Here is a 12,720-nt window from a genome sequence, read left to right on the forward strand (position 1 = left end):
AGAGAAGGGTGTGTCTGGGAGCCTGGCCCCAGGTGGGCAATGAAAGCTGCTGTGGGCAGGACGCTTCTGCACGCCTGACCCCTCAAGTGGATTAGCTCTTGCAATCCTCACATCCTTCAGGGTGGGGACTAGCACGAGGACACTAAGGCTGACAAAGTTTCCTGAATGCCCCAAGGTTGTCAGAGGAGCCAGGAGAGGCCAGGCTCACTGGGCTGTCACCAGTTCACAGGACAGCAGGAGAGCTTGAGGGTGGCCTGGCCCTGTCCTGCTGACACCAGCTGACCTCTCTGCCTGGAGGAGTGAGGGGGAGCTCAGCGCTAACGGGAAGGGTGCTGAGAACTCAGGGCATGGCCCCACGGGCGGCCTCCCTCCCTCTCTCCACCTGTACCTCGGAACCTGGAGTCTTTGGCTCTGTAAAAGCCATCTTTTGACCCTAGGGAGTTAGAGCTTAGGGCCCCCGACACAGCACAGCGGCTGTTTGCTTTCACTCCGATTTCTGTTGTCGACAACAACCCAGATAATTAAAGCCGGAACGCCTGACAGAGTTCATTGCTTTTCTGCACAGAGTGTGCTGGGTATTTGCTTTGTAGAAGGATTGCTGCGCTCAGATCACCAGGGAAACGACACTGACCCGCTCTGTTTACACGGAGCGTTCCTCTCAGACGTGGTAAGGAGGGCCCCACGCTCGGCCGGAGTCTCCGAACCACAGGAAGCCATGTCAGTTCCTCAACGTCACAAGCAGGAAGAACTTATTTTGTTACACGGGGTTTCATGGGGCCATAAAATCAACATCGAATTACTGTTGTTGCTATGACTGCTGTCACCACTGTCCTCGTTTTATTATGATTGTGCAGCCCAGGCTCCATTCACCAGGGCCTGACTCCTCAGTCTGTTGACATTTGAGCCCCTCTCTCGCTTCACCTCTTACCGCCTTCTCCGTTTTCCTGCTGCTCAGAGCCTCCACCAGGAGTCAGTGGCAGGGGAAGTAGCCGAGACGGGTAGCTTCCCTGTGAGCGTCTCTGATGTCCAGTGATAAGGGACAGGAGAGTAAGCCACTGACCTGAGTAAGCAAGGTTGGAAAGTTGTCCTAGGACTCTCCTTTACCTGCATGGTCATTTGGCACGGTGTTGGATTCGAATGAGCGCACCTCAGGAAAAAGATAAAGACCACAGCAGAGCAACTAGCATAATGAGACCTGGGGTCAGACCATCTGTGTCCGGATCCCAGCTCCCAAATTGCTAGCTGCGAGACCTTGGACAAGTCACTTAGTGCTTCAGTCTTTGTTTCCTCATCCATAAATTGGGATCATAACTGCTCTGCTGTGGTATTTATCTTTTTTCTTGAGGTGCACTCATCCTTATCAACACCATACCAAATGACAATGCAGATAAAGGAGAGTCATAGACCAACTTCCCAGCCTTGCTTACTGAAGTCAATGGCTTACTCTCCTTTCCCTTATTACTTCTCAGCATTGTCCTAAGAATGAAATGAGATTACTAACCCATGGAAAATACTGAGTATAGTATAGGATATGTAGGCCTGCCAAAACGTTTGCCAGTATTAGGATATTTAGTTTCAAAGTTTTATTCAATGTCCAACTTCCCATTCCATCAACCAATAAGCAAGAAGTCATGGAAACCCGGGACGGGGCTCGAACCCCAAGGTAGTTACTAAAAGATACAAAAAATCAAAAGGTGACTTCTTTGCCTATACAAAGAGCTTGCTGTCTCCTTAAGGAGGCCAAACAAACAGGAAATAACTGTTGGAAAGATACCCACATGCAGGTGCAGACCCAGAGGGGACCCCAGGACTCATGGAGTCCAACTCCTCATTTAAAAGATGGAGAAATCGGACCCTAGCCTTGTTCGGTAATTTGGGCGAGTTCACACAGCAAATTAGTAGCAAAGCTGGAGGAGAACCCAGGACTCATAACTCCCAAAGTGGGGGCTCCTCACGCCGGAACTGGAAAAGGAAAAGAAGTTGTGGATAAAGGCACTTGGAGAGAAGGCTCACGGGGGCTGAGGGAGTCTGCTCTGAGCCTGCAGGGTATAAAGAACATGGCTGGGAAAGAGGGAGGAAGCGTGCACTCCTAACTTCGCTCATGCTCAAGAGGGCAGCACGTTAAGATCTGAACAGGCTCTTGAGCCTGTTGAAAGGTTACAGACACTTCTGGGGTCCCCTTTAATCAAAACAGGCTTTCTTTCTAGCTTTCCGATGTATTGCATCAATAGCAACAATGTATGGGATAGCATCCTGGATGTGGAAGTGAGAAATAGGGGAGGGGCGGTTCTGGGTGTGCCTGGCCATGTGCCCAGCTCATCGTGGGCAGGCCAAGATTTAAAACGCCCATTTCGTACCAGTTACCGCTTTTAATGACTTCTTCCACAGGAGCCTCCACTGGCTGTGTCCCTTTGCTGACATAACTTTTCGTACGCTTCACTGTTTTTAAAAACCAGCTTTATTGAAGTACAACCGCCACGCACTACCCTGCACATATTTAAAGTATGCGATTTGATAAGCATGGCTGGCATATGTGCATAGCTGTGAAGTCATCACTGCAATCCAGATTATAAACACCCATCACCCTCCAAGGTTTCCCTGTGCCCTTTGTAATCCAGCTCTCCCTCCCGATCTCTACCGTACTCTCTGGGCCCCAGGTAGCCTCTGTCCTGCTTTCTGTCACTGTAGATCAGTTTTCATTTTCTGGAATGTTATATGAATGGAATCTGACACGAGGTACTCTTGTCTAACTTCCATCCGCCATCGTTTTGAGACACATGCACGTCGTGCCTGTCCACAGTCCTCTCCTCCTTATTGCTGGGTACTGTTCCAACCACATGCTCAGCTCGTACCCAGAGTGTTCATTTTCCTTATTCGTGGCAGACATCGGGGGGAGGAAGGGAGAAAGTAACCCACTCCAGATTTGTCTCCCTGCCCACCCCCCACCCCCCCACCCCCGCAATCCTTTTTGCACTGGGAGAGGGAAAAAGCAAGGGGATGGTGTGGAAGTCCAAAGTAACAACAGAGAAGAAAAAAGGATTAAAGGAATAGAAAGTGGGATTTAGAAGTGAAGGTTAAGGAGTCATGACGCTTGGAAAGGAGAAAGCAGAGCGATAATTTAAGGCTGTGACTTTTTTCAAATATACAAGAGGTTATTTTTAAAACAGGCAGCCAAGTAAGATCTGAACAGGCTCAGCTCGCTGTGAAAGAGCCCGGTGGAATGTAAGGGACCATCTCTATGGGAAAGGGATGATCAGATCCAGATCCCCCCCCCCTCCCCTGCCCAGGGGCCAGCGAGGACCAGGCCTGAAGGAGGCGGCGGGTGGACCCAGGCTAGCCCTGGCAGGGTCCGGATCCATGTGGCTCTGAGGTCTGGGGCACATCTTTGATTTGTACTAGGTTGAGGTTTCTTGAGAATCGAAAGCCTTTGGATACACTCTGAAGGAGTCCAGTTTATATAACATTTCTCTTCTTAGAGCACCTGTCTCACCACGCCAGGATCCCACGGCTTGAGCCTTTGCTTCCCAGCTGGCCCTAAGGTTCCCTTCTCTTCCCCATCTAGGGACATGCCGACGCAGGCCCGGGACCTGGTGGAGCGAATGAAAAACAACCCTGTGAGTACAGGACCCTGGGCCCCCCTATAAGGTGCTTAGTCTCCAGCTATGTAGGGGGGGTGCAGCGGCCCTAAAAGAGCCCGCTCTGCACCGTTTCAGCCCCTGCTTGTCTTTAAGAGGGGCCAGACAAGCCACGAGAAGCAGGCCTTACCACCAAGGCCTCTGCTGCCCTTTCCTGACCCAGGCTCTGGCACCCGCACCCCTGAGGCCCACCGCAGGAGGTAGCAGAACTGGCCTTGGCCTCTGGCAGTTTCCCACCTTACCCAAGAGTTGGCTTTGCAGAGCCCTATTATGTAAACCCCAGGTTCTAAAAATAGGCTTCTCATTCCGATCCTTCCTCCTTCCCGCTCACCCGGCCCCTCTGAAACTTCTCACGGCACTCTTTTAAATGCTCTGTGTGTTTAGGCCTTGGAATTCCAAGTTCAGCGCCTGGCAGGACTCCTGTTATGGTGGTGGCTGAGCGGAAGGCAGGCTCCTCGAGGGCCTCCCCAGCCCCCACCCCACCTCCAGTCCCCGCCAGCCCCCTCTCCCAAGAGGCACCTCTGGGCTTTGCTTCTAGTTGTATCTTTTGCCCTCTGCTCCTTTGAAGGCATTGAGATGACATCTCAGGGGTGTGTTAACACACTCTGCTTCGTGATATACTGCAGCTTGCTTAGGATCTCGAAGGAAAAATAGTCATCCGCTCCTGTGTGAGCAGATACATGCGTGTGCGCGCACACACACACACACACAAGTGCACACAAGTGCACACACTGAATCCACTCTCTGGAGCTCCTTGCCAGGAACCAAGGTGAAGGTCAGGGAGGCTCCAGTTGGCATCTTCTCTCCATCAGGGTACCAAGAGGGCGAAAGACCATGGTTGGGGGGGGGGGGGTGCTGTCTGTCCTGGTGAATGCCATCTGCATATGCACACCAAAAGCCTAAGCTGAGGGCTTCCTGTCCACCCCCCCCCCCCCAGGAAATTGATCTAGAGAACGACTGGAAGCTGATCACACTCTTCATTGGGAGCAACGACATGTGTCATTACTGTGAGAATCAGGTAGGCCCCTGCTCAACCCCGTGGAAGTCACATTGGCCTGCTCTCCCAGGCAGACCCCGGCCTTTCCCATTCCTGAGTGGCCCCTGGGACAGCAGCTTGATTGGTTCCCCAATTCCAGAAGTGTCTAGATGCACCCACTCTTCAGACACTGTTCTTTCTCACACAAATATTGTTCTTGGGTATGCAATGAGTACATGGCAAGCTTCCCCCAACACCTACTTGGCATCCCTACCCATTTTTTGATTTTTCTTTTATGTGTGTGCGTGTGTGTACACAGGGGGAAGCTGAAACAATGTCATAAACAAGGTTGGATAAAATTAAACTGGTCCTAGTAGGAGGGCTTGCTGTCCCGAGGATCTCATAAGTGAACCAACCTCAGCCAGCCAGCCTGAGAATCCAGCCTGTTCCTGATGTTTCTATGGGGAAATATGTCCAGACTTATAGTCTTTGGGAAGCCGTAACTGTTGAAATACAACTTGTTCTAAGTTGGGGATGTCCTGTATTTAGTGGGCCAGAAAAGAGCAGCTGCCATAACTGAGACATTAGAGTAGAATGTTTGAAGTCACAGGCAGGGGGAGAAAGCATTTATCATTCCTCATGGCTCAGAGAGACCAACCACTGAAGGCTGGACAAGAATTACCCTCCCCCACCCAGGGGTTTGTTCTGAGCCTCTTCCTCTCAATTCTCTCCCTTACTAGACTCTAGAGGAGGAAGTGACCCATCACCAGGGGGATTAAATGCCATTGTATCCTGGACTCAACAGGGTCCAGGAAGCCAAGAGAGTCCCCAGAGCTGCCTGTGGACACCTGGTAGAGAAAAATGCCTCTATTATCCCCAGAATACCTGCCCCTCTTGCAAAGCCAGATTTGTAGTCCTGAAAGCATCTTTTTGTGGGAAAGACCTAGAGGCCACCACCAGGATTGACTCAGGCCATGTTCTAGGAAGGGTCAGAGGAGGAAACCCTCGAGGTGAGTCAAAAAGATAGAAGTTAGGGGGAATCAATGGGGCCAGCATGGGCCACAGCGCAAAGGGAAGAGAGTGTGGTCATCATGGTACTGATGTGGCTCAGAAGCCTGATGCTGGTGACAGATGGGACTGGAGAATTGGGGGGTAGGCAGTGCTATCAGAATCTGCCTCTGGGTTTGAGATACTGTGATCGGGGTGAGGATCCCTCGGGATTGTCCATGGTGTCTATTAGGGGTCAAAGGAAGACTTTGCCAACAAGGGCTGGGCTTAGCCTGTCTAGTACCTTTATAGCCCCTCTGTACCCTCTGCCACCATCCCAGATCCTCCTGTGCTAGTCATCAGACCATGATCATCCTCTCACAGAACCCAGGGGATGACAAGAGCCCCCTTCTTTCTTCATAGGAGGCCCACTCAGCTGGGGAGTACATTCGGCACATCCAACAGGCCCTGGACATCTTCTATGAGGAGGTAGGAAAGAGCAGCCGTATGTCTCTCCTCTCCCGCCAGCAACCTATCTACTCCCTCACTGGGCATCACCTCTGGGCACATCTAGGCAAGCTGTGTTTAGTGAGATAGGTGCTGAGAAAAGCCCCGCTGTGAGCAGACAAAGGCACCTGGAGGGGAAGGAAGGGGAGGGAGGCAGGGACAAAGCTCCCTGAAAGGGAAATTCTAACTGGATCACACTGTACTGTTTGGTGGCAAAGAGCTTGCCTCTGGAGCCAGTCGGCCTGTTTGTGGCCAGGCACTGTGGCTTACTAGCAATGTGACTTGAGGCCAGTGATTGCTGTCTCAGCTTCCCAAGCGATAAAGTGGGCCGCTAAAGAAGACTGAGATGATACAAGTCCCATGCCCTCTTTGTTCCTCAGGTTCTTCATTGGTAAAATTGGGGAGGAGGAAGTTAGACTGTAGAGGACCCCCTAGGCTCCTTCCAGTAGTAACCAGCATCCCCCACAACGGCCTGGGGACTAACGAAGCTCACCCCTCTGCTCCCCCACAGCTTCCAAGGGCTTTCATCAACGTGGTGGAGGTCATGGAGTTGGCTGGCCTGCACCAGGGCCAAGGTGGGAAATGTGACCTGCCGCTGGCCGCTCAGTGAGTACACAGCCCCAGGGCGAGGGCACCTGGGGAGGGTGGGACTCACAGGTGCCGACAGATGGACCAGTGCGGGCAGAGGCAGAGGCAGGCGAGCCAATCCAGAAGGCAGACATCGGCAATTAGCCAGGGGCTTGGAAGATCATTCAGAAATACCTCTATGCTATTGAATGCCTACTGTATGCAAGTCATTTTATTTCTCTGGACCCCAGTTTGCTTTTCTGTAAAGTGAGACACACACCAATGATGCTTAAGGCCTCCGGCACCGTCTGTGATTGCCTTGTGCTGCCTCTCAAATATGGAGCAATGGGCGTCTAAGACAGCTGTCTTCCATGTAGGAGCTGTGGGACCTTGCACAAACTAGATAACCTCTCTGGGCCTCCTCTTCACCTGTAATGCGAGGTCTAGAGGAAATGCGTGTCACAGGCTTGGTCCCTGTGGGGCAGGCGCTCAGTATAGCGGTAGCTTTTATAACATCCTTGAAAGCCAGGCTTAGAGCTAAGGTATGGTGTACAAGACATGAATTTCTGTTGGTGGCTGGAATTTATTAAAGCTCAGCTGTGACCCTGGCAGGAAGTTGTCAGCTTCTGAGGCCAGAGGGTCACCCAGACTTCCTGTGAGGCTGCTATGGAAGAGGAGATTCTGCAGGGGGCCGAGGAGTCCCAGCTGGGGGTCCCATGGATTTGCTGGGAAGGTGACCGGCTGGTTCCCATTCCCCTTGGGAACCGGCCAGGGTGGAACAGGCAGTAGCTAGGAGGTGTGAACGGCTCCTGCAGGATCTTCAGGTCTGCTTCCCAAGAGGCTCCCCGCTCTGGAGCCCTGAGGGCAAGCGCTAAGCAGCCGGAGGTAGAGCTGGGGCCCTCCGGACCATGGAGAGAGAGAAGGTGGTGATGACAGTCTTTCCAAACCTCCAGCCCTTCCCTGGAGGAAGCCCAGGCTTGGGCGGGAGCAGCCAGGTGGCAAGGGGACCCAGATATCGGGTGCCAGTTCTCCCACCTTCTCTTTAAACAAGCACCTGCTACCCCTAGTGCCCAGTCTGTGACCTGGGTCCAGGAGTCACCCAAGGCTGTGTGGCAGGGGCACCTGTGTATTACCATCCTCCCATGCAAGGCAATACAGGGTCCAGGCCTTCTTCCCCTGGTGGGGGGAGGGGGTCAGCCACCCAGGCACCTCTCCACAGGACCCCTTCTCTCCCAGGAACAACTGCACTTGCCTCACGCGTTCCCAGGAGAATTCTCTGGAGATGCAAGAACTGAAGAAAATGAACTGGAACTTCCAGGTGAACCCGCAGCCCTCCTCCTCCTGTCCCAGCTGGGAACCCCCTCTACTCCCAGAGCAGGGCTTGCTGAGAGGAAGGCCTCTCCCTAAAGGCAGATCACAGGCCTTGCAACCCTTCTCTGGGTGAAAAGAACACCAAGTCGGGCAGGGAGAAATCTCAGAGGAAGCTGGGAGGATTCCTGCCTCGCTGCCCTGGTGACCAGAGTAGATGCCACGTGCCAGACATCATCTCTCACCCAGAGGAGGCAGGGCAGGTGTCTACCGCCCTGTTGGGCTTTAGCCCACCCCTGCTTCCCTCCATCCCCAACTCTGTGTGCACCCCTGCTGTCCCCTCTTGCTATGCCCACCCCACATCTTTCTTCTACGTCTCCATCTTGTGCACAGGACAGGTCTTCTCACCTCTTCCAAGAAGTTTCCCCGCCTAAACTTCCCCCCAGGTATCTCTGCCTGACCCTGAAGCCCTATCTGGTTCTCATGTTTGTTTTGTTATTGTTTTTAACATCCTGGCCCTTTTTTCCAGATGGAGTAGAAGCTTTTTTTTGTTTTTTTAATGTTTATTTTTGAAAGAGAAAGAGTACAAGATGGTGAGGGGCAGAGAGAGAGACAAAGAACCCACAGCACGGAGCCTGACAGCACAGAGCCTGCTGTGGGGCTCAAACTCATGAACCATGAGGTCACAACCTGGGCCGAAGTCAGACGCTCAATCAGCTGAGCCCCCCCCCCAGGCGCCCCTAAAAGCTTCTGGAAGAGAAGCCCATCTATCCCTTTTACATGGACACTCATCCTCCAAGTTTATAGGCATCTTGGGGAGCTAGTGTTGAAATGCTCCCCATTTGAGCTAGATGTGGAGCCCCGTGTGGTACTTCAGCTCTTCATGCAGCAAGAACAGGGGAGGTCTTTGGCCCAAGCAGTCTGGTCAGAGGCTCAAATCCAGCCTCGGAGACTTCAGAACAGAACGGGTGGTGCCCAGGTACAGGCAGGATGAAGGCCTGCACGTGCACTGGAGCATCCCCTGAAGTCACGTTGGGTGAGGGTGGGCTGGCCCCTCACAGCCAGCACAAGGCAGGACTAGAACCCATCTGCCCAGTCCTGCCAGGAGGGTTGAGGAACCTCTCTCCCATCCCCAGAGTGCCATCTCCAGGTTGTCATACTGGCACCAGTACCTGCAGCGTGAAGATTTCGCAGTGGTCGTGCAGCCTTTCTTCCAGAACACTCTTGTCCCCCTGAACAGCGTAAGCCACGGGCAATTCTGGGAGGCTATTCTTAGGCAATATACTTCCTTCTGTACCTGAGCTTTTTCTGACCATGTAGTTCTAAGAGGGCTCCTAGGGAGTTGCTTTTTCTGTTTACCTTTTCTTTTGGTCTGAATGGAACCTGGATGTACTTGGAAGGAAAGGGAGAATGTCAGCAGTGACCAAGCTCCCCAGGCATGGCCCTGGTATTTGCTAGATTGGGATAGAATGGAAAGCTTCCTATTTTTTTTTTTCCCAACTATCAGGGCAGGGATGCCAAAGGAAAAGGGATGGACTGGGGGTGGCTATAATTTAGGTCTTTTAAAAATTGTCCATCAGTATCCGAGACAACTGGCAGCAGAATTGGAAGGGAAAATGCCCAGGGTGCCCGCAGGGGTGGGTAGCTGCACCTTTTTCCCAGAAAGGTAATCCCTTTGCCTTTGGTCACAGAGAGGGGGCGCTGACCTCACCTTCTTCTCCGAGGACTGTTTCCACTTCTCAGAACGTGGTCACGCGGAGATGGCCATCGCGCTCTGGAACAACATGGTGAGTGGCCAAGCACCTAGTGGGCTGTGTGTCAAAGGAGGCAGCTCAAGGATGTTGACCGTTGCCCAAAACAAAGACCTATTGATGGAAGGAGCCCCTTTCTCCGCAAAGCTCAGAATGGCGGCATACCTTATTATTTGTCCTGACAGATTCCATTATTTTAGCAATTTCCCAGTGCTGGGGTGGGGCGGGGGGGGGGGGGGGGGATAATTTTGTAATCAGATAAACAGGATGAAAATAGCAGCTTCAGCCCCTTACCGTGTGACCTTGTTGAGGGTAACATGTGTGCAGCACCAAACACAATCGTTAGCATCCAATAAATGCCAGCCCCCAGGACTCCAGTCTCAACACATTCCCAGTTATCGTTTTCTGGAACATCACCAAGAAAAGTCTTGTCTTTCCAACCTGGGAAACAGGTTGGAAAGAGACAGGACTGCCTGTCTCTCCAGTCCTTTCTGATGGGGCTAATGGGGACCTTAGGAAACGAACATATAGCCGAGGGGCCACAGGGTCACCTGGCCTTGCCTCTGATGGCTGGCCACTCCTCTACAATCAGCTGTGTCGGCACAGAGCTGGACGGGTCACCACAATAGCTGTATCCTGTGGCGCAGAGCAAATGAAATGCCTTTCCAACCCAGTGGCTTCTTTTGATCTTGGCTCAGCGGGTAACCCAATCCCCACCCCAACCTGCATTCTCCTGTTTCTCCCATGGTGACTAAACACATCCACACTCCCACTTTTACTGCCGTTGGGGCTGGCCGGGGCTCTGCCGGCATTCCCCGGCGCGAATATTCCCACACCTGCCTCCTTAGCCAGCAAGCCCAGCACGGCCGTCCCCTGAGCAGCATGCCAGCACGTTCCATCCTTGGCCAACTTAATCAGTCTCAGCCTTCCTCTCCCTTTGTTTCCTGCTCTTGACACCATAATCTGCCCCCTGCTAAAGGTTTCGTCACAGTCTATCAGCCCAGGACTTGGAATTACAGTCAAAACATCCTTGCACTCCCTCCTACCCAACCTCCACGGTAATCTTTTTAATCAAAGTTTGCACAACATAATTCCTGAGAGCAGTTTTGAAGTCCAGTTCTCCTTCACGGCTGAGTCCCATGACCTCATTCCTTTTACATCCCCTCCAAAGAGTGGGTGTCTGTGCACAGTCCCATGTATCCCCCTGAGAGCTCAGGGAAAGCCACAGGATTTGTTTTTAATGTTTATTTTTGAGAGGGCACGAGCAGGGGAGGGGAAGAGAGAGAGACTCCTAAGTGGGCTCCACGCTGTCAGCAGAGAGCCCGACGCCGGGCTCAATCTCACAAACCGTGAGATCATGACCTGAGCAGAAATCAAGAGTCAGATATTCAACTGACTGAGGAACCCAGGTACCCCCAGGTGAGAGGCTTTTATACACAAAGGCAAGTGGGAGGGGATTCGATATGAAAACAAAAGGTGAATGCTGCCGTATTAGTAACATTACAAGACTGTCTGGGGCTCCCAGCCACCAGTGTCCTGGCCATATCCCTAATTTTAAAAAACTAAAACAAAACTGAAATCATCTGAGAGTATCTTATCCTGTGCTAGATAATTTAGGGAATTTGATAGTCCAGTGTTCTCATCCAAAACCATCTCAGATATAAAGTTATCACATCATGCCAACTTTTCAGATCGTCTTCTGCTGTCACCTCCAGAGTGACATATGTAATAGTCCATTGGAACCAGAAAAGATCTTAACAGTTTGTCTAGCCAGAATGCTCTAACTAGACTACAGGGATATGAAGCATTTTGCCCAGGATCGCACAGCCTGGTCGTGGCCAAGCCGAGATTAGACCATGTCTAATCTATCCCCCTAGTGCCCTGGCCACAGCATCACCCGGCCTCCCCGCTCCCAACTGGATCAGCACATATATAACCAGTGAATTCATGTCTCACAATGACAGTCCTATGACATAGTGTCTGCAGGCTTTGGCTGACGCTTGCCAGGCACTCTACTGTGGCCACAAACACACTTTATGCCTCCTTCTCCAGCGACCTTTGCAAAGCCAACACCAAAAGCACCAGCAGCATGAGGCGGTTTTCCTTTTTTTTCTTCCTACAAGCAGTTTTTCCTTCTTTTTTCTGATGCCTGCTCCCTCTTCACTAGAAATCTTGCTGTCCGCTAACATTTGCATCTGCCCAGGGGCCGGGTGACCACGCGAGCCTCCTAACCGGTGTCCCTGGGTCTGGGCTTACCGCCATTAGAACAGCAAAGCTCAGCTGTGGCCAGAGGTTAGAATAATCTGGGAGATTTTCACACTGGCAGCCAGTTTGGCATATCCACTAAGGCTGAGCATTTGGATTCCCTGTGACCCAGCGACCCCACCCCCACGTAGATCCCCAACAGAAATGTACATGTGGGCTCACCTGAAAAGTCACAGCAGCACCGTTCATAATCCCCAGGCAGGAAGCTTCCCCCATGTCCACCAATAGAATGGATAATCAAAATGTGGCACATTCATGCAATGGAATACCTTACAGTGAATAAATAAGGTTCAACGACACGCAACTATGTCTATACATTTCAAAAACAAGTGAATTACTGTATGGTCTTTGGAGGGGGGAGGGGAGCTCTGGAGTGCTGGCAGTATCCCGTAACTTGATCTGGATGCCGGTTACACGGGTACATTTGATCACAATTTACCAGCTGTTCACTTATGATCTGCACTGCTTCTCCTGTTAGCTTCGGTAGAAAGTTGATTTAAAGAAAAAACAATACAAACAACCACTAGTGCCTGGGCCTCATCCCCAGAAATTCTGGATTAGTCTGGGGTAGCCCACAGGTTTTGTAGATTCCAAAAGGTCTCAAGTGATATTATTGTACAGAGTTTGCAAACCACTGCCTTCCATCTGTTTGCCACAGGGCAACCACAGGAATCTGTGGAAATGAAAATCTGACCAAACTTCCAAGGCCTGCCCCTCCTCGAAG

General features: G+C 51.8%; 1 protein-coding gene across 1 annotated transcript in view; it reads left to right on the forward strand.

Annotated features, from left to right (window-relative positions):
• PLB1 (phospholipase B1) overlaps positions 1-12,720 on the forward strand; it is a 144,172-nt gene that overhangs the window by 126,255 nt on the left and 5,197 nt on the right. Inside the window, 7 exon segments of the mRNA XM_058682913.1 lie at positions 3,563-3,614; positions 4,573-4,653; positions 6,022-6,087; positions 6,617-6,711; positions 7,909-7,990; positions 9,117-9,221; positions 9,672-9,767. Coding sequence (XP_058538896.1) covers positions 3,563-3,614; positions 4,573-4,653; positions 6,022-6,087; positions 6,617-6,711; positions 7,909-7,990; positions 9,117-9,221; positions 9,672-9,767 — 577 coding nt within the window.

This window comes from Neofelis nebulosa, chromosome 9 (assembly GCF_028018385.1).
Source record: "Neofelis nebulosa isolate mNeoNeb1 chromosome 9, mNeoNeb1.pri, whole genome shotgun sequence".
Taxonomy (NCBI): Eukaryota; Metazoa; Chordata; class Mammalia; order Carnivora; family Felidae; genus Neofelis; species Neofelis nebulosa.